General features: G+C 58.2%; 1 protein-coding gene across 1 annotated transcript; it reads right to left on the reverse strand.

The window, feature by feature from the left end:
- Nucleotides 1-728: 728 nt before the first annotated feature.
- Nucleotides 729-18,183, reverse strand: ACE (angiotensin I converting enzyme; the record flags this gene model as incomplete). The annotated part of the gene is made up of 25 exons (XM_082494777.1): nucleotides 729-1,366; nucleotides 1,648-1,835; nucleotides 2,414-2,536; nucleotides 2,959-3,057; nucleotides 3,260-3,404; nucleotides 3,643-3,866; nucleotides 4,336-4,508; nucleotides 4,793-4,890; nucleotides 5,232-5,423; nucleotides 5,655-5,798; nucleotides 6,002-6,089; nucleotides 6,502-6,660; nucleotides 6,962-7,098; nucleotides 7,645-7,856; nucleotides 8,351-8,473; nucleotides 8,706-8,804; nucleotides 9,103-9,247; nucleotides 10,622-10,845; nucleotides 11,138-11,310; nucleotides 11,804-11,901; nucleotides 12,005-12,196; nucleotides 12,436-12,579; nucleotides 12,825-12,912; nucleotides 14,315-14,482; nucleotides 17,974-18,183. The coding sequence occupies 25 exons, from the start codon at nucleotides 18,181-18,183 to the stop codon at nucleotides 1,170-1,172; spliced, it is 3,843 nt and encodes a 1,280-aa protein (XP_082350903.1). The 3' UTR covers nucleotides 729-1,169.
- Nucleotides 18,184-18,541: the final 358 nt, after the last annotated feature.

The following is an 18,541-nucleotide window of genomic DNA, read 5'->3' on the forward strand; positions in this document are numbered from 1 at the left end:
GCCTCAGTTTCCCTCAGCAAGACTTGACTGAGGGCAGAGGCCATCAGACGGGAGGGGGCTGGGTGGATCATCCCAGATCCCCTCATTTCCCCTCCTGCTCTGGGCTGCAGCAGATCGCGGCTCTATAAGGCTGCAATAATCCCCGGCCTGGGATTAGTTTTGCACCTAATCACTGTAAAACAAATACGAAGTTTTTATTTACAGAAGCAGAAGAAAGACAGCGGGGGCGGGGGGGGGGGGGTCTCAAGCATGGCTGATCCCAAGATAATCGGGAGCTGGAGGACGAGAGGCGATCGCTGACCTCGGAGCCCCCCTGGCTCTTACGTAAACACGTGTCATTCCCGTGCTGGAACTACATCAACCGTGAGCTCCAGCCCTGTCCCAGCTTGGGCTTGGTGACCCCCCAACCCTTTGAACAGTTCAGGTCTGCACTTTGAGGATTTCTGGCCATGATTCAGCTCCTTCCTTAGACACGTGCTCCATGGTGAACCCACGAGCTCTCAGCTGTGATGGGAGCCAGGGTTTAGGGGAGGATGGGGATGCTGAGCTTTCAGGACGGGGACGGGGGAGGTTGGGTGCTGCAGGTGTATTGCCCCAAAGCCAAGCTGGTCCCCAGGTGTTTGTAGTTTGGGTTTGGGGTGGCAGCTCTCCTGCCTCCCACCTCCCTGTCCCATTGAGATCCGAGCACCGCCCCCCCCAAGAATGAGCCGAGCTGCTGCTCTGGGGGTGACAAGACATGGGTTTATTTTTTCATCCGTGCAAGCAAACAGCCAGGCAGTGAGCAAACCAAGGGTGGGAATGTGCGCTGTCCCTCCCCAAACTGCCCTCTGTCACTTGAAGTCCCTATGGCTTTGCCTACAGGTCGGAGATGGCTGGTGGGTGCCCAGGCTGGACTGGCTCCCAGCCCTGGGCGCAGGGGCAGCCCATGACGGCTCCGTGCCTGCCGGTGCCTGAATTTCTCTTCCCCTGATGCAGACGTTGACAAATAAATAGCTCTTTTCTGCTTTGGCTCTTGCATAGTGGAAAAAAAAGTCTGACCTGATTGGAAAGAGGAATCCTGGGCTGTGGAGACCCATGGCTTCGTTGGCAAATGTGCCCATGGCATCGCTGCCAGCCTGCCCAAATGCCCACGCTTGCACCCTGTCCATGCTCCCCCGCTGACGGCTGCCTTATTTCAGTTCCATTTCTGAGCTGGATTTGAAGGCCTTTCTCCTGGCTGAGAAGAACTTGACACCCAAGAAGATGGTGGTGATCAGGAAGACAAGTGCCAGGACAAGCAGGACCCAGCCGCCTGCTGTGGCTTGATCGCTGGCCAGGGACATGCCCAGGAAATTGGCTTGGTCGGAGCTGGGTTGGACTGGAGTGGCTGGAAAATGGAGAAATAAGGGACAAGGTTGTTGCTGGTGACTCTGGGCTGGGGTGTGTTGGATCACCAGCTCTCCCTTTGCTGGTCTTTTGGATGCCATGTCCCCCGTAATCTCAGCTCCATGGGAAATCAAGGAAAAGCATCCAAACACCCTGTTTATTTGGGGGTGGCCAAGGGGCACCGAGACAGCTCCATGTCTCCCATGTGCCCCATCCTGGCCCTGGTGAGGGCTGAGCTCTGCCCCGTCATGGACCTGCCGTGCTTGGCTGAGCCCTGCGTACCTGTGTAAGGAGTCCAGCTGTACTCGGGCCAGCCCAGGACCTCTCCGTTGTTCTTGTTCTCCTGCACCAGCCACGTCATGAGCGGCTCAAAGTAGCTCATCAGGGCATCAGCTGACATGTTGGGCTGCCCGGTGATGAGCTCCATGGCTTCGGGCCACGGCTTGCTGAAACCCAGCTTCAGGGCCTCCCTGTGGCAGGAGAAATCAGCTCCAGTGGGTTCCCCATCACCTTCTTGGCCACCAGCCCTTCCCTTTTCCCCAGGGCTTGGGGCTCTTGGTATCAACAACCCGGAGCGCGGTCTGCGCCCTCAGCACTGCAAGGCTGCCAGCCCAGAGCACGGGGAAGGAGGTTTTGCTTGGGGAAAAGGGGGGGGTTATGTGAATTAAAGCCCTCCTGGATTCATCCAGCCTGATGCAGAGCAGTTCCTGGGGGAAAGGGTTAATTTTGCAGGTGCTTTTCTTGAGCAAGGGGGTTGTTTTCCCTAAGGAACTGGGGGAGGAGGAGGAGGAGGGAGGGAGGGAGCCTTCCACCTCCCAGGGTCCCAGCTACCATCTAGTGGCTGCTTTTGCAATCACAGCCCCAGCACCCAGCCCAAGGTGCCCCTGCTCGGGGTCCCCCCTGCCCACACCCCAGGACCAGAGCAACCCATGCTGGGACAGGGGTGGGATGGATGACCAGGGGCTGCTTTGCCTCCTGTCTTGCTCTGCTGGCTTTAAGGTATTTGAGGGACATAAATGTCTTGGCTCTGCCCTGCCCACACACCTACCCCAAGATCTTCCCAGCCTCCTTGGACTGGTAGATGTCACACGTGTGCAGGGGTCCCTTGTGCTTGGCTGCCGCACAGAGTGCCTGGTGGAACTGGAACTGGATCACAAAGCTGACGAAGTACCTGGGGGGATGGTGGAGGGGAGTGAGGACATGGGAATGGACCCTACTCATGGCTGTGCAAGGGAGGATATGGTCCCCCCTCATCACCTAGTTGCACCTCCCAGTCTGGAGGAGCATCACTGGCTTTGGAGCTCCACCTGCACCAACTCAGTCCAGTCTAGTGATGCCATTTCTCCTTTAACAAGTGTTTTATGGCTGCCTGGGTGGATGAGTCCCTCCTCCTCAGATAGGGAGAAATTCCCCCAAACCCAGTCTTCTCCTCTGAAGCTCTGTCAGGGTCCTTGGAGCTTTCCAGTACCCTCAGGATGGTACCACCAAGTATCCCACCAGCCATGAAACAAGGTGCTATCACTGGCATCTGAACTGGAGGTCCTGCTTCCGTGTCCAAGTGGTGGCCCTCCTGCCCCAGCCCTGATTACTCACCTGATGTAGGGGACGTTGGCAGGGATGTGAAACTTTGCCCCGGGGTCAAAGTCATCTTCAGACCTTGGCACTGGTGGGCACAGGCCCTGGTACTTCATCCTGGGCCAGAGAGGAAGAGTTAGCCCAGCATGGGGAGGAGAAGGTGGGGTAAGCTGGGAGGGGACACAGTGGGGTGTGAGAACCGGGTGAGGGGTTATGTATTCCATCGTGTCTCATTGCAGCCAACTGGACCACAGGAGAAAACACAGTGGGACAATGGCCAAGGCCCTTGCACCAAAGACGGGTCTGAATTCAAGCACACCTGAGATTCCACCACTGCTGGTTGTACTCGTCCTCCTTGATCCGTCCATCAAACACCTTCCAGCGCCACTGGTCCATGAGGTACCCGAAGGGCAGGAAGGCAATTTTGTCCAGGGCGATGCTCATCAGGTAGTTAATGTCACTTTCTGCCCAGGGGTGGGAAGGTGTGAGCAAGGCAGTACTGTACCCACCTCTCCATCCCGTATGGGTCATTCTGCCCAAGAGCAGGGTGTCCCCACCAGGTCCTGTCCCCTCCACGCATGCAAAACCACTGCGCACATCCCTGACCCCTTGCACCCTGCCCAGCCCATCCTGACCCTCTGCATTTCCAGCTGTCCCCAGCAGCCCCCCACCTTTCTGCGTGGTGCTCCCCTGCCAGCTCACCTTTGTTTTCCGTGACTTGGTCCAGCAGCTTGATGCTGTGCAGGTGTTTGGGAGTGGAGACAGACAAGGCCATGACATCCCCAACAGCCTCGTGGAAGCCAGGGTTGGCCCCATCGCGGAATGAGATGGGCTGGTCCTTGTACTGCAGGAAGTACTGGACGTGGCCCATCTCATGGTGCACCGTGATTAGGTCGTCCATGTTCACCACAGTGCACTGCTTGATCCTGGACCAGGACATGTGGGATGGAGCGAGAAGGGAGGCCAGTGCTGGGGTGACAATCTCAAGGAATGATTACACCTACTTGGGCTATTTTTCCCTTTGGTCTCCCTTTCCATGTGCCCCCACCCCACATCTGATGCCAGGCCAGGCTGGTCCTACTCCATTGTGTTGGTCTCTCTCTTTTCTCCTGCATCTCCTGCTGCCCCTGTCCATTTTCCTGTCCTCGTTTATCGGCTTTTTGATTCTCCATGGCAGAGCAGGGAAGGCATTGATTGCCTTCCATCCACCATGGGGGCTCCTGCCAGCAACGCCCGCATCTTGGGTACCAGTGACAACGCCAGAGTGGGGCTGCCACAGCCACAGGACAGCAGACACTAAGGTGGCATGAGGCCGTGTGTTCGTATTCTACCAAGACATTGCTATCTGCCCCAGCACCACAACAGCTGAGGCCACCACTTGTTCCCCATGGGCACCTGAAGTCCTTGCGGTTGTAGAAGTCCCAGGCTGAGGCATGACACACCACCTCCCGCCCATCTGCCGGCTTCTCGATCATGGACTTGTCCCAGAACTCCTGTGGCATGGGGATGAGGCCCAGAGAGGTAAAGAAGCGGTCTGATTCTTCAAACATCTTCTTGGGTGTCCAGCCCTGGGGAGAGAGCAGACAGAGGACCTGGTGAGGGGCAATAGGGGATGCTAAGGATGCCGGGGGCTGGGAAGGGTGGGAGGACAGACAGCCTTGTTCTTCTGGGCAGGGTAAGTCTTTTGGGGGCAGCTAGAGCTGGATTCAGGCCTTGGCATATCCAGGTGGGGAGAAAATACAGATGGAGTTTTTTGGCAGCACCAGAGCATTTGGCAACATGGGTGGTGGCAATGGCCAAAGGGTGCTGGGGCCCAAGGAGCTTCCCCAGAGCAGCCTGGAAAAGCACTGACCTGTTGTTTCATGGCAGGGGTGGCATCCACTTTGGTGGCATCCGGGAAAGGTATCACCAGGTCAAAAATGTTGGACCATGACTGGGCCCACATGTTACCTGGGAAGCACAGGAGGACAACGCATGGCAGAAGGGAGACAGGGAGAGAAGAACAAAGGCAACCAGTTACTCCCAACTCCTGCACCGGCAGTAGACCTGCCTGTTCCCTGCCCTGCCTGCACAAGGTTGGTGCAAGCAAGAGTCCATCCATGCGTGAGAGGTCAAGTCATGCTGTGTTGCCCTTCCCTGGGGCAGACTGGCTTCTGAAGGACCCATCTCATGGGCTCTTGGCCCTTCAGCCAGAGCTGAACATTGACCAGCCCCAACTCTTGGCAAGTCTTGGAGCAAACTATGCCCGGTGGGAGACACAGTTCTGCTCGAGGGCCTAGCAAAGCCCTTACCTAGCAGGTGAGCAGGGATGGGACCCTTCAGGTTTATATGCTGTCCACCATACTTTTTATATAGGGCTCGGCGTACGTAGGCATGCAGGTTGAGGTACAGGGGCTGCAGCTGCAGGTACAGCCTCTCCAGATCTTCCTCAAAGGTGGGTGTCTCATACAGGGATCTCCAGAAGGCCCCATTGTCTGTGTAGCCTGTGGTAAGGAAAGCATAGAACCTGTTAGACACTGTCCTTCTTGGGCAAGAGGCTGCCTTGCTGCTCAGACACCCCAGCTCCCTCCATATCTAGGAGACAGTGGATCTCATGGTAGTTGGTGGGACCTCCACACCTTCAAGATTTTGGCCCCGAGTTGGATGATCAGCCCAGTTCTCTGCTTACAAGATGGTAAGACCATGGTGGGTCTCTAAGGGAGCGGGACACTGACCATTGAGCACGGCTGCCTTGTTGCTCAGTTCCACGTATCGCTTGTAGTTGTTCTTGATCTTCTTCCCAGAAGCATCCCGCCAGCCCTTCCAGGCAAACAGAAGCTCATTGTAGTCCCGTGAGGTGGCCATGATGTCTGTGAGGTCTGAAGAGAGAGCAATGAAACCAAAGTGATGCTGCTGAATGGGCCGGACTGATGCAATGGTGCTAGACCCAACATGCTACTCAGGAGCCATCACAGAGAAGGTGGAAAGGCCCCTTCATGACTTTTCTCCATGTACCTATTAAAAAATCCCTCTTTTCTGTGCCTGTTTCAGATGACTCACTGGACACCCTGCCAGATCTTACCAGGATCCAGGGGGTAACAGACTTTGTTCTCTTTGCAGACCTTGGCTACGCTGTACGTGGTCTCCATATCTGAGAGGAGGGTGTTGTACTGCAAAGAAAATCAGATCATGTGAGTTGGTTGCCCTTGCTTCTGCTCTTGGAGAATGTCACAGCTCATTGAGATGTCCCCAGGTGTTTTCCTCTGCTCCCTTCCAAGGCCCAGTGTGACCCCAAATGGAGGCGAAGAGGAGTCAATGCAGGAGGGACTAGGGCCAGCAAGCAACGTGCCATTGCCACTGAAGCAGCCAGGCCCCACTGCAGCCTGGGATAGGCAACCTTTGGGTGGGAAATCCTGGAGACAAGGATCACAGCTTTGTGTAGAAGGTACCAAACTATCACCTTGTTCAAGGGCAAAGGGTGGCTGCCCAGTGGCATTTCCTAGAAGTTGGGAGAAGCCTGTGTCTCCACACAAGGTAGTGGCAAGGGACAACCCTGTCCTGCTCTGTCTCCTTGAAGCTCACCTCCTTCAGCTCATTCTCAGGCAGGGCTGCCCTCTCAATGACACTCAGCTTCTTGAGGATGCGTATGACACTTTGGTCCTGGAAGTCGGAGGTGTCAAACTGCCTGGCTCTCATGCCATACTCAAGGGTGTGCTTGGACATGGCCAGGTTCTTCTCCAGCTGCAAGGGCAGGAAGGGACAGGAGAGGAGTTACCTGAGGGAGATCTCTGAGACACAGGCCATCACCAGAAACACCACCTGGCATGTCATGACTGGCAACCTCCCCATGGCTGCTCCATGGGTACCTTGTGACATGACGAGGGTTTTCATGGAAAAGGCACCTCCTGGGTGAGAACATTGCCCCTTGGCTTGGGGCAGAGGCTGCCTGGGCTTTCAGAGCTCATCTGAAATGTGCCCTGGGTACCAGCTGCCTGCCATGGCTGTTGCCTCTCCCCACACAGCCTCAGGGTTGTTCCCATACCATGATGTTCTTGTTGTGGTCAGTGATGTTGGTGTTGTAGGCCCAGGATGCCTCAGTGTAGGCGTTCCACACTGCCTCAGCCGTGCTGTTGTACTCAGCCAAGAACTCTTTCGCTTGCACTTCATCTGCTATTTTGTCTAGAGGTGGAGATAAATGGGGGAAGAGAAGGTGAGTCAGGAGAGTCCTCTTTGCAAGAGCACTACCCCATGGCGAAGCCATGGTTGAGCATTTCCTAGAACTGCAGGTCCACTGAAGGATGCCACAACTTGGGAGCAGGCTGAGCCAAGAAATGGGGGGCAGAGGGGGGCTGCTGGGGGTGTTCCATGGGACAGGGGACAGGATAACAGGACACGCTGCATGCCCTAGACCGGGCATGAAAGGCTGGGCAGAAAGGATGCAGCTGAAAACAGATGACCTCTCACGCCATGACTGATGGCATTACTGCAGCAGCAAGGCCACAGCTTCAGACAACGGTACGCCACGAGGTTGGCTAACGGCACCTGCTTTCTGGGAAGAAACACCCTGTGGGACTTCACATGGTTACTTCTCTTTGCTGGCACGGGTACCTTCCCCCACCCACAGCAGAGACCTCCCTCAGCACTATCCTGCCTGAGGGTTAGTGGTGTCCTTTGGGAGACCTCTTCCTGCCCCTCCCCAGGGCCTGAATGGAGCTGCAGCCTTACCAATGCCTTCAGGGTAGCCTTCAGGGACAGGGGGATGCCAGTCAAACTCTGGCCAGCCCAGCACCTCGTTGGTTTTGTTGTTCTGCTCCTGAAGCCACTTGGTGACAGGGCTGAAGTATTCCAGGAGGGCCCCAGCGTCCATCTTATCCGTGCCAGTGAGGTTGAACAGGATTTCCTGCCACGACTTGGAAGACCCAGCTGTCAACACTTCCCTGCAGAGAAGCGGGACAGCAAGAGCCAGCATGAGACCAGGGGATGGATAGGAAAAAAGCGGTGGTGGTGTCTCAGCATCGCAAGGGTTGAAGATGCTGTTCCTGAGTGGGACACGAACCTGGGAAGTGCCTCTGAAGACCCCATCTGTCCTGCATATGGGGATTGAGGACTCCCCATCACATACTCATGCATTTGTTAACACCCAGGGAGTCAACAGGAACCAGATGTGCTTTAGTGACCTCTTGTCTGGGTGGGAGCTTGTGACAGGGACAATAGCAGTACTCTGGTGAGGACCACTCACCCCACCCCAGTGCTTCCATGTATTTCCATCCATCTATCCATCCATCTGCAAAGTTATTTCTCTAGCCATCTCCACAGCCACTTTTCCTTCCTCCCTTCCTCCCTTCCTCCCTTCCTCCCTTCCGTCCCGCACCATCAGCTACCACGCACACATCTGCCCATGGTGACTGTCCCGACCCTCCTCTGTCCCCACCTGAGTTTGGCTCCGGCTTCTTTGGACATGTAGATGTCACAGGTGTGCAGGGGACCGCTGTGGTTGGCCGCCTGGCAAAGCGCCTTGTGAAACTGGAACTGGAGGATGAAGCTCACAAAGTACCTGCCAAGGAAGCCCATGAAGGTGAGCACTGGGGACAAAGGGAAGCAGACAAGTGCCAGGGAGTGGGGGAAGGCTCCCGGCCACACGGCAGCTCCCCACCATTTGTGGTCCCAAGCGTTGCGTGGTCTCTGTGTCTTGAGGAGGAGCAGTGCACCCCAGTCCCTGCCCACAGAGTTGAGCCCCCACTGCCCCTGCTCCCCAAGCCTCGTCCCCTTGCCAGCACTTCCTCTACCTGATGTAAGGGGTGTTCCCAGGGATGTGATACTTTGCTCCAGGGTCAAAGTTGCTTTCATTCCTTGAAACCGGAGCACAGATACCCTGGTATTTGGTTCTGTAGACAACAGAGAACAAGAGCATGAGCACAGATGTAAGGGGTGAGAAGAATCAGGAAGGGAAGGCACAGTGCTGGAGAAACCTGCACAATTGGAGCATGCTTCCACGTTTATCCATCCGTTTATCCATCCATCCGTCCGTCCATCCATCCACCCACTCACCCATCCACTCATCTATCCATTGTTCTCCAGCCATCTCCATGGCTACTTTTTTCCATCCTTTCTTCTTTCCTGCCTTCCCTCCTCGCACACCCCCAGCTTCCACACCCCCATCCACCCCTGGTGACTGTCCTCTACCTCAGATACCACCAGTCGTAGTTGTAACGGCTTGGGGGTGTGCGGCCATTGAACACGTTCCAGCGCCACTGGTCGATGAGGTAGCCGAAGGGCAGGAAGGCAATCTTCTCCAAGGCCATCTTCAGCAGGTAGTTGATGTCGCTCTCTGCATGAAACAAAGCCTGAACCAGGTTGGGAAGGAGTCTGGCCAGACAGGACTATGGCTGCTAGACGTTTTGTGGACAAGAGGGTGAGAAGGTCTGAATGAGAAATGGGGACAGCATTTCAACATATAATTTTGCTCCCTAGAGAAGGCTGTGGAGGACACAGGAGGTTTCTCTGGATACAGGTCCTACTTGGGTGCCTTTTTACTAAGTGGGGACAATGGGAGTGACAAGCGTGGTGTCCCCTTGATTTCAGCCTGGCTCTCAGAGTGAGAAGGTCTTTGGTGAGTGTAACTAATGATTCCCTCTTCACACATCCACCCTGGACCTCAGGGGGAAAGAGGGTTGATCTGCAGGGCTGTCACCACTGCAAAGGCTCTCATGGTTTAGACCGAGAACCGGAGTCAAGTCTAGGACAGTCACCACCATATCATGGTGACATCTGCTTTCCCCGTTGCCTCGAGGAAATCTGGGGAAGGAAGGTTGGAGAAGGACCTGCTGGAGACCCAGCTGAAGCTGTGGGGTCAGAGAGGGGTTGCCAGCACTGCCCTGAGGGGCTATTGGCTGCCATTGCTATGGTGGCATGGCTGCCAAGGGCTGGCTAGTTGGGCAGCGATGCCTTGGGGCAGGGACCATCTGCTCCATGGTGTTTATGCAGCATCGGCCCAATGCTCTTGGCTGCCGTGATGGCTTCCCCATCATGAAACATATTTAACGACAAGGCAGGAGGATCCCGGGACTGTCCCTCCTCCGCAAAGCAGCCGCCTGCAGCAGGAATCTGCGAACGCTTGGTTTCCTCTGCTGCTGTTCGCTTTGACTTGTCGGCTGAGAGACATTGGGCGGGGGGAGAGACTCTCGCCAAACCGGGCAGTGCCCTGCGGTGACAAGTCCTCCTCTGCTGCACCGGCTGGCAGGCAGAAACATCACCCGCTGACTGTCCTCATGACTGTGCACGTAAGCGCTCAGCGCCACCTCCGCAGAACTACACCAGGAGCTCCTGGGATAGATGTTTCTTGGCAAGGGAAAGGGGAACTCTGGAAAGGTCAAAGCCAATGAAGCACAAAGATGATGTTTTCAGGTTTGGGGCTCTGATGGAGAAGGGAAGAGCACAGACAAGCTCTGGAGAGCATTCCTCCTGCCCTCAGGGGTGAAGAGGATGGAGCCATGAAGGGTCCTACATGGACCCATGGAGCCAAGAAGGGGTTGTGCATGGAACCAAGCATGGGTGAAAGGCACACATCAGCCATGGGATCTTGCCTGCTCTGGGTTGTGTTGCCAGACTGCAGCCCTCCCTGGCATGTCCCAAACCCTTCCTGCTGCCACAGGCAGTGCCTGAGCCCTCCAGGCCACCCAGCATGCCAGGGTGGCTGCCATACCTGTGTCCTCAGTGGCACTGCTGAGGAGACCGATTTTCTTTAGGTGGCTGGGGGTGGAGACAGACAGGGACAGGACATCGCCGATGGCCTCATGGAAACCAGGGTTGGCCCCGCTGCGGAAGGAGACGGGCTGGTCCTTGTACTGCAGGTAGTACTGGACATGGCCCATCTCATGATGCACTGTGAACAGCTGCTCCATGGTCACCGTTGTGCACTGCTTGATCCTAACAGGTGAAAAGAGAGCGTTGCCTGAGCTGGGTGAGGGACCAAGGCTGCCTGTGCCCCCCTCGATGGGAAGGACCTTCCAGTGTCCCTGAGAGGGTGGCAGCACCCCATGGGGAAGGGGAAAGACCCAGTGGAGAGGAAGGCAGGGTAGCGTGGTGCCCCCAGACCTTACCCCAGAAGGTGACAGATTGGGCTGCACAGCCAGGCTGGGGGTACCCAAAATTGTGACCCCCAAAGGGACTGGAGGAGGGTGTCACCCTGTAGCCCTGGCCTTTACATGTCCCCACTCACCTGAAGTCCTTGCGGTTGTAGAAGTCCCAGGCTGAGGCATGACACACCACCTCCCGCCCGTCTGTCGGTTTCTCCAGCATGGACTTCTCCCAGAACTCGGGGGGCATCTCTAGCAGCCCCAGGGAGGTGAAGAATTCCTCTGAGACCCGGAACATGTGGGTGGCGTTCCAGCCCTGGTGGGCAGCAGGCAGTAGGTTACGGCTGAGGAAGGGGCTGCCCATGCCCTGGACATCGCCTCTGATGCTCTCGCAGTACTGTGGGGGAGAGGTGGGTCCCTCCAAGGGACCCGGGTCCTGCCCCTCTCACCCTGATGGGGAGCTCTGGCCCCCAGAAATGGGATGAGCATTCCTAAGAACCACTGAACAGTGGTGCTGGTGCCCTGCATGGACAGGGAGCTGTGTGATGGTGTGGACACAGCCCCAGTGTGGGGACTGGCACCAGTCCCACCACACTGCCCTTCCTCTTTGCCCACCCACTGCCTCTGGTAATTGCCGCAAGGGAGTGGGGTCATTTCTTTGTGCCTTCCCCTCCTGGACATGGCTTTTCTGCTGTCCCCTATGCAGGTATGAGAAACTGCTCCCATGGACTCAATGTTATGGGCAAGACTTGGCCAACAGCCCTGTTTTTGTCCCCCTGGTGCCACCAGTGAATCCCTCAGCCCATCACCTGCTGCACCATGGTGCGTGTGACATCAAAGTTGGGCTTCCCAGGGTAGGGGACCATCAAGTCATAGATATTGTTCCACTGCTGAGCCCACATGTTGCCTGAGAAGAGAAAACAGCTGGAGCAGAGCTGGTGGTAGGTCGGGAGGAAGAGAAGCCCCACCAGCACCCCTGGGCACAGGCTGGGGGGAGTCTTTCCTCTTACCCAGAAGGTGAGCAGGGATGGGACCCTTCAGGTTGATGTATTTGGGGCCATAGCGATCATACAGCTTCCTCCGGACGAAGGCATGCAGGTTGAGGTAGAGTGGCTCCAGCTGGTTGTAGAGATGTTCCAGGTCATCCTCGAAGGAGGCTGAGTCGTACCAGGAGCGCCAGTAGCTCCCCGTGTCTTCGAATCCTGCCAGGGAGGCAGTCATGACCCCTGGCGCTGGCCCCCAGGGGCTGCCCCCCACCCAGCCCCACGAGCCGGGACCAGGGGACAGCAGTGGGATTTTTGACCGTTCCCCAAAGTGGAAATGGAAGTTGGATGCCCAGCTGCATGGGGGATGGGGAGAGCAGCAGAGCACCCCATTGCCTTGGCCTCAATTCCCACCCCTGCTACCTCACCCCACCTGCATCCCCCCATCCTGCTCATACCATCCATCCGATAGGCCTCGTTGCTCAACTTCACAAACTCCTCGTACTTGGCGCGCAGCGGGTTGCCTGCGGCGTTGTGCCACCCCTCCCAGGCGTAGAGCAGTTTCTTGTAGCTGCGGGAGGTGGCCATGATGTCTGAGATGTCTGGGACAGAGAGGATAAGTAGGACATGAGAGAGAGGCGGGACAGAAGGGTCACATCCCACAGCAGCTCTGCAGAGATGCCACCACCATTGCAGAGATCCAAATACCCATCCTCGCCCCGGGGCAACCTTGATGAACGTGGGTGGGACCTGCCAACCCCAACCTACTGGGGATCTGGGGACCGGGACAAACTCATGGCCGTGGGGTGCTCAGCACCTTGCAGGAGCAGGGGGACAGGGACCATACCTGGTTCCAGGTCCCAGCAGGTACCATTGGGCAGGCACACCTTGGCCGTGGAGTAGATTTTGTCCATGTTGCTCAGGATAGTGTTGTACTGTGGGGAAGGAAAAGACGTTGGGGCTGGAAGGGGATGGGAATGGCCCTTCAGGAGGGATCTACAGACTTCCCAGCTCCAGAACATGTGTGTGTGTGTGTGTGTCCGGAGGGATGTGGAGGAGGACTGGTGTGTTTACACAGAGTGTTTTTGGTGAGATAAGCATGTTATCACCCAGAGGTTTTGCACCCGTTGCATGGTGGGCGCAGGGAGGCTTTTGGGGACAGAAAACCCGTGCACAGCCACTCGCCGAGCCCCCCTCAAACGCAGCACGAGCCCTCGTGGTGTCCCGGAGAGGGGCTATTTATAAAACTCTTTGTCAGCGGGGCTGCGGCATGGCCTGTTTATCCAAGCGGGTTAAAAAAAAAAAAAAAAAAAAAAAAAGAAACGCAGGAGGAGGAGGGGGGTTTATTTCTGTGAACTTCAACAACAGCAAACAATAGCAACAGGAGGTTTCCTGGAACCTGCCTGGGGAGCCCATTCCCAGGGAAGGAAATTCCTCCTCTCCTTCCCTCTCTCCGCTCCCATCCCTCTGCTCCGGCCGAGCAGAGGGGATGGAGACAGGGGACAGTGGTGGCTGCGGGATGGAGCTGCCCCGGGACGGGTGAGACATGGCTGATGCTCAGAGGAGACGCGATGCTGTCTGTTATCTGGAAGAGGGTGGGGATGGGTTTCCTGGAAGGAACTGGGGCAGACGCTTCTCCGGAAAGGATTGTGTCACTGAGCTTTGCCAAGGTTTCGGTGGGGAGGGCTGTCAGGGAGCCGTGGGCCAGGCTGGAGGGGACAGCAGTGCCACCTCCTGCAGAGGCAAGTGGCCACCAGCCTCAGCCTGGGCAATGTTTTCATGGAGGGAAATCGAAATCGCGTCGCATTTAGATAAGCCACCCTGAAAGCTCAGGACCGTGATGGGGAAGGCTCAGGATGTCCTGCTGTCCCTATGGCGGAGCTGTGTCACCGAGGCACAGCATTTCTGGGCTCGCAGGGAGGCTCAGGAGCTGGGTGGCTGCAGCAGCCCTCCTTTTCAGCCGGCTGCGTCCCCAAGGAGCACCGGAGGGGGGGGTCGAGCCAGCTGGACCCCAGCCATGGGCACAGCCTGGCTGGTCTCCAGGTGACGCCCAAGGCTGCTCTGTGTAAGCAGGAAATCTCCGGTTCCCACTGGGATAGCTCCGAGATGAGGTTAGGGCTGGATAACGGGGCCAGCAGGCACCCACATCCCCTGGAGACGGCACCCCAACTCCCCCCTCCATCACTCTCTTCCCTGTGCAGAGGCCAGGGAGTCCCTCCCAAATGCAGCGGAGGGGCACCGGGCCAGCAACAGAGCCCGGAGACTTGGGGAAAAATCCCTTTAAGGGGTTTCGCAGCACCCCAGCAGCGCCCAGGGCTTTGCCAGCACCTCCCCTACCTGCTCTCTCTTCTCCAGGGGCAGGTTGGAGGGTCCCAGGGTCTGGATGGAGCCGATGATCTTCCTCAGCTGCGGGTCACTGAAGTTGCTCCAGATGCTGCTGTAGAGCTCCTTGGCTTTCTTCCCCCACAGCTCCGTGAAGTTTTGCTCCTCCAGCGATGCCTCGACCTGCACGGCGAGAGGAGACATGAGGACTGAGGACCAGCCCTGGGCCATGCCACCACCCAGGCGATGGTTTGGGGGCCGGGCTCAGAGCTACGAGGGTTTGTGGGAGCCAGAGGGGATGGGACACGAGGTGGCAGGCAGGGCTGTCCCCGGTCCGTGACATTCATAGATAGAGACATCAGCTTCCAGCCGACGCGGCAATGTCTGCAGCCCCCGCTCGCTCGCGGCGCTCCGGGCGAGCACCCGCCGAGGTGGCCTTTGAGGATGTCTTGGAGGTGGCTCCGGGGTATCATGGCCCAGATGGGGTGGCGATATGGGGCTGGGGGTGTCCACCCCACGCCGGCAGGGTGTCTGGGTGCTCCTGGGCTGGCTCTGGTAGCTGCCAGACCCCAGTGCAGAAGGAGCTCTGAGGTCTGGCTTCATTTTATTCCTATTCCTGCCGTTTCTCACCTTCGCAGAAGCCCAAAGGAAAACTACGAAGATGTCACGTTCTCTTTTCTCCTTCCTATACCTCCTTGCTGGATCTACACATTTCTCCTTTGGCTCTCTGCAGCCCACGCCCTATAAGTGCCATATCTGGGTTTCACCTTGCAGAGGGGCACCGATTTGCACCGAGCCCCCCAGTTTTGGGTCTCTCACTATCACCCATCTCCTGCCAGCCCCGACCTCCCTTCCCAGGGCCGTGGGACGGCAGGGAGCTGCCTGCGCTGCGGGGGGGGGGGGTTATTTAGGCAGCTGGAGCTGCAGCCGCTGGCCCTAATTTTGGGACGGGGTGTATTGCAGGTGGTTGCATCCCAGACTGGCTGGTGTCAGCTTTTTTTTTCAGGAAATGCTGATATTTTGCGAGGGTCCCAGCCCAGTCAATGCGCAGGGTGGAGCGAGGTGGTGCAAAGCGCCCATACGCTGTCCCTGTGCCGTCCCAGCGTGATTTATGGAGCTCATTAGCTGTTATTCGTGGCATTTTTAGCCTGACTCCAACAAGCCTGGTTTGTTTTATTTTAATCTTCACATTCCCTTGGCTGGCAGCGGGGAGGGAAGGGAGTTATGGTGCGGCAGGGCTGGATGCTGCCCGGGGCAGGCACCCACGCAGCCACGGGACACAGTGGTGGGGATGTCGAAAGTACTGGGTGCCTCTGGTTGCCCACTGCCGGGCACCCGTCACTTCCCTCAGACATCCCAGCACCCGCAGCATCACTCTGGGTACCAACCAGCCCTGACCCCCTGACACGCCATGGTGTGCCAGCCCCACGGACACCCAGCACCGGAGTAAGATGCTCATACATCACCCCACTAAATGAGGGATAACTTTACCCCTTCCCAGACCCCGCTGCAGAGTTGGGGGAGCTGTAGGAATCAGAGTCCAGCTGTGTTTTGTCTTCTCCTTGAAAAGGCGCCTGTGTTTGGTCAGGCGAATCGTACCCTAAACTCTCCTGACAGCTCCGGTGGAGCGAGCTGAGGCCGGCGGTGCTGCCTGAGACCCCCTCGCCGTGGCCGTGCCCACCACCCCTGGCCCTTTGCGCCCGCAGCCAGGAGCTCTCTCTGTGGGGGTGCCCCTTTGGGGTGCTCAGAGGTTCCTGGACTCCTGCAGCCCCCAAATCTCCCTACCAAAGCCCCCCACCCCGGTCCTTCCCCGCTCCTGGTTGCGCAGTGAAGATTCAGCGGCGCAGGATGTGGCTGAGGGCGCTGGGGCTGCTCTGCTCCGGGCACCCGCAGTAGTCCCGCACCCATGAGCAGCTCCTGAACCCCAAACACCATCGCCAGCCCCTTGCCCAGAGCCCCAGCTTGCAGGAGGTGGTATATCTCCCTCTCCTGTGGCCAAACTCCCTGTCTGTGATTCCAGCATCCCTCTGTCCATCCCTGCCTCCGACCTCCTGCCCTACGTGTGACTCTGTCCTGGGGTCACCTTTTGTGGCAGGTCCTGGAGGAGCCCACACCATGGTGGCCTGGCTCAGCCCCTCTTGTGTTATAGACATGTGTGGGGTTTGCTTGGCCCAAGGCTTCCCCAGATGCCCCAAATTCAGCCTTTCAGGTGGTGCTGGCCAGCTGTTAACCCTTTAGTACCCAGTGCCTCCCCGTCCCACCGCACACCTCCCTGGGCTGATCTCAGGGGCCAGATCCCCTTCTCTTCCCGGGCTGGCTTGGAAGCCTCGACAGGGCAGGGATCACCTGGCCGTTAGCCTCGGGCGTTTATTAACATGGGAGAGGGTGAAATCTGGCCTGGAAATGCCTCTTGAGAAAAGTCCGGTGCGAGGTGCTTTCCTGGCCCTAACCTTGGCCGGGATGCTCCTGCTCTGCCCCAGGGTCCCGCGGCCCCACCACAGCATCTGCGGCAGACGCTGGGCGCCTGCCCAGACATGGCATCAGCGCGCTGAAAAAAGGCTGAAGGGGCACTTGGGTGCTCTCGGATGTCCTGCCAAGTTGGCAGCGGCCAGACCTGGCGGTGATCTTCCCCCTCCCCATGCAGGAAGACACGTTTTTTTTTCCTGCCACAGGGCACGCTGTGTCCCCCTGTCCCTGGGGGTTCAGGGCTGTATGGCATACCGTGGGGCGCAGGGGTGATACCGGGGTCCCTGAACTCACCTTGGTCACGTATGGGCTGCACCGACCCCTGTGCACCGCTAGCTATATGGGGTGGCAGGTATATCTCCGAGCCACAGGCAGTGCCGTGGCCGTGCCCCCTGCACCGGGGCACCGCAAGAGCCGGGGAACCCTCTGCAGCCTGCCCAGGCACCGCGGTGCCCCGGCTCACGCCGGGAAGGGGCCGTGCTGCAGGTCACCCACCACAGAGCAGCCCCCAGGCTGCTCGCAATCCCTGTCCCGCTAAATCCAGCCTAAAGATACGCAACCCTCCCCGGCCAAACACGCACACGCCTGCGGGATGCACACAGCATCGCTCCCCGCCGGGGCTCTGCCCGCACGTATCGTGGCTGACGGCAAATTCCCCGTAGCCTGGAGTGCTTCCCCGAAGCTGGCTTCGTCCCCGTGGGCTGGGGACACGGGGAGGGGGGGTGGCAGCCTTGGTCCCCATGCCACCCTGTTGCTTGCGCACACTTTGGGCTCCCGGGCGTCTGCCCCAAAGCAAAAGCCCCCAGCACCGGGGTGTGGTGGGGCTCTGGCACGGCACCGGGATGTGGTGGCACTGGGCAGGGACAGGGGCACTTGACACCTGACCCGGGTCCGGGAAGGGGCAGAGGGAAAGTGGAAGGTGCTGGGAGGAGGTAACCACCTCTAAAAATAACCTGGACTTTGGTCCAGGACCAGGGCTGACACTCTGGGGCAGAGCCTCTCCGAGGGCCAGTTTGGGGCAACACCCTGCGCTTCCCAGGCTACAAGTCCCCAGTTTGCCCTCCTGGGGTACCGAGACAGGAGCCCACGAGGAGGAAAGGGGACCACACCAAATGTCCCCACCATGCCCCAGCCCCCCAGGTCCCCTATCCTGGGGACACCCCCAGCGGTGGCATCCCCCCTCCCCCTCCCCCCATCCCACCACCCACCTGCAGAGCAGCGTTTTCGGGCGTCAGGTCGGTGTAGTAATTCCAGCTGGCCGAGACGCTCTTGAAGAGGACTTGCTCGGCCGTGCTGTTGTAGGCTTTGGCGAAGAGGATGGCCCCTTCCTCATTGGGGGGATAGCTGGGGGGCTCGAGGCCGGGCTGAAGGGCACCCGCCAGGCTCAGCCCCAGCAGCAGCCCCAGCGCCGGGGGCATCGCGGCGGGAGCGGTGCACGGAGACGGGGTGGGAGGGGGGGATCCGTTCGGTGCTTTGCGAGATAGCTTTGCCTCCGCTGCCGGCTGCTTATAAGCCAACAGCTTTCAGGCAAACCCTGCCCACCGAGCCTGCCTCCCCTCGCAGATAAGACCGGAGCATTTTGCTCTCCCTTCTGTGGCTACCGGGCTTGCGGGAAGGAGCGGGGAGCGAGCCGCTGCCTTGGGGTGCAAAGTCCCTTTGGCGCCTGGCCACGCCGGGAGGGAAGGGGAAGGGGCTGGGACAGCGGGGAGGGAAGGAGATGGAGGAGAATGAAGGGAAAGGCGGAAAAAAAAAAAAGAGAAAGGAGGAGAAAGGCTG

Source organism: Vanellus vanellus, assembly GCF_965231255.1.
Source record: "Vanellus vanellus genome assembly, chromosome: 24".
NCBI lineage: Eukaryota > Metazoa > Chordata > Aves > Charadriiformes > Charadriidae > Vanellus > Vanellus vanellus.